Source organism: Lotus japonicus, chromosome 2 (genome assembly GCF_012489685.1).
Source record: "Lotus japonicus ecotype B-129 chromosome 2, LjGifu_v1.2".
Lineage (NCBI taxonomy): Eukaryota > Viridiplantae > Streptophyta > Magnoliopsida > Fabales > Fabaceae > Lotus > Lotus japonicus.
In genome coordinates this window covers 52,076,129-52,077,693 of record NC_080042.1, presented here as the reverse complement: position 1 = coordinate 52,077,693, position 1,565 = coordinate 52,076,129, and the positions used below count along the sequence as shown (strand labels likewise).

Genomic DNA, 1,565 nt, shown 5'->3' with positions numbered 1-1,565 from the left:
TGTTGCTGTGATGGTGACAGGCGGAGTAGTTCTAGATTGGATGGATCGAATCCGAGTGTGCCTGGAGGCGAATGGGTCAGACTTAGCTTTGTTTTCAAAAGATCAGATTCGAGAGGCAAGTCACTACACGATGATGGGAGGACAGCTTTACCGGAGGGGTGTTGGAATTCCTCTGTTGAGATGTGTCAATGAAGAAGATGCGGAAAGGATTATGTTTGAAGTACATGAGGGAGTCTGTGCAAGTCATGTTGGAGGAAGGTCTTTGGCTTCGAAAGTGTTGAGAGCAGGTTTTATTGGCCAACTTTAAAGGGCGATTGTGTGGAATATGTCAAAAAATGTGAGAAGTGTCAAGTCTTTGCTGATCTCCATAGGGCACCTCCAGAAGTTCTAAGTTCAATGAGTTCTTCATGACCATTTGCAATGTGGGGCGTTGATATTCTGGGACCATTCACTCCAGCTGGGGCTCAAGTCAAGTTCGTTTTGGTAGCAGTAGATTATTTCACAAAATGGATTGAAGCGGAGTCCATGGCGAAGATTACAGCTGAGAAGGTTAAGATGTTTTATTGGACGAAAATAATTTGCAGGTTTGGAGTGCCAGCAACAGTTGTCTTTGACAATGGAACACAATTTACAAGTAAGAAAGTCAGAGATTTATGTGAGGAGATGAGAATTGAAATGAGGTTCGCCTAAGTGGAGCACCCGCAATCTAATGGGCAGGTTGAGGCAGCAAACAAGGTCATTTTGAATGGTGTGAAGAAGAGGTTGGGCGAAGCAAAAGGTTTGTGGGCTGATGAGTTGATAACTGTGGTTTGGGCTTATAACACGACACCACAATCTACTACTGGAGAAACACCTTTCAAGCTTGCTTATGGAGTTGATGCAATGATTCCGGTGGAAATCCATGACCTTTTGAGTGGCAACGTATGATGAAAAACGGAATCGAGAAAATGTTCTAGTGGATTTGAATTTGGCAGAGGAAATGAAGGCTGAGGTTCGTTTAAGAGAAGCTACAGTTAAGCAAAGGTCAGAAAGGCGTTACAATACTTGAGTGGTGCCCAGGAGTATGCAAGTGGGGGATTTGGTATTACGCAGAAAGGCGAAGGGCCCTACTGATTCAAAGCTAACACCAAATTGGGAAGGGCCGTACAGAATTTTGCGTGATTTGGGACATGGGGCTTACCACCTTGAGGAGTTATCTAGGCGCAGGATTCCCAGGGCATGGAACGCGCAACACTTGCGTTATTACTACAGTTGAAGCTGTGTTCTGATTATTTCGTTTCAGTTTGTTTGTTGTGTTCAAAAACTACATCGTGTTGGTTTGTTTTGTGATTTCTGTATTTGTTTCATGTGTCAAGACTATGTGGTTTGTCTATTAAGACTTAGTAGCATGCACTCTTTTCTCTACCCAGAAGGGGGAGTTTTTAACGAGGCATGACATTATATTCTAATGAATACACAGGTATGCACTCTTTTCTCTACCCCAAGCGGGAGAGTTTTTAACGAGGCATAACCTTTAAAAAGTTTCTTGAGTGCTCTCTCAGCATTTGATTTAATTTTCAACTCAG

General features: G+C 43.1%; 1 protein-coding gene across 1 annotated transcript; it reads left to right on the top strand.

The window, feature by feature from the left end:
* The first annotated feature begins 420 nt into the window (after positions 1-420).
* Positions 421-1,255, top strand: LOC130736594 (uncharacterized). The gene is made up of 2 exons (XM_057588407.1): positions 421-680; positions 1,093-1,255. The coding sequence occupies exons 1-2, from the start codon at positions 421-423 to the stop codon at positions 1,253-1,255; spliced, it is 423 nt and encodes a 140-aa protein (XP_057444390.1).
* The last annotated feature ends 310 nt before the right edge of the window (positions 1,256-1,565 follow it).

Bases quoted from the DNA above. Each gene is read 5' to 3' on its own strand.
- LOC130736594 (XM_057588407.1), top strand. From the start codon at position 421: ATGTGGGGCGTTGATATTCTGGGACCATTCACTCCAGCTGGGGCTCAA. The intron at 681-1,092 runs GTTCGCCTAAGT...GGTATTACGCAG, and splicing joins GAGATGAGAATTGAAATGAG to AAAGGCGAAGGGCCCTACTG.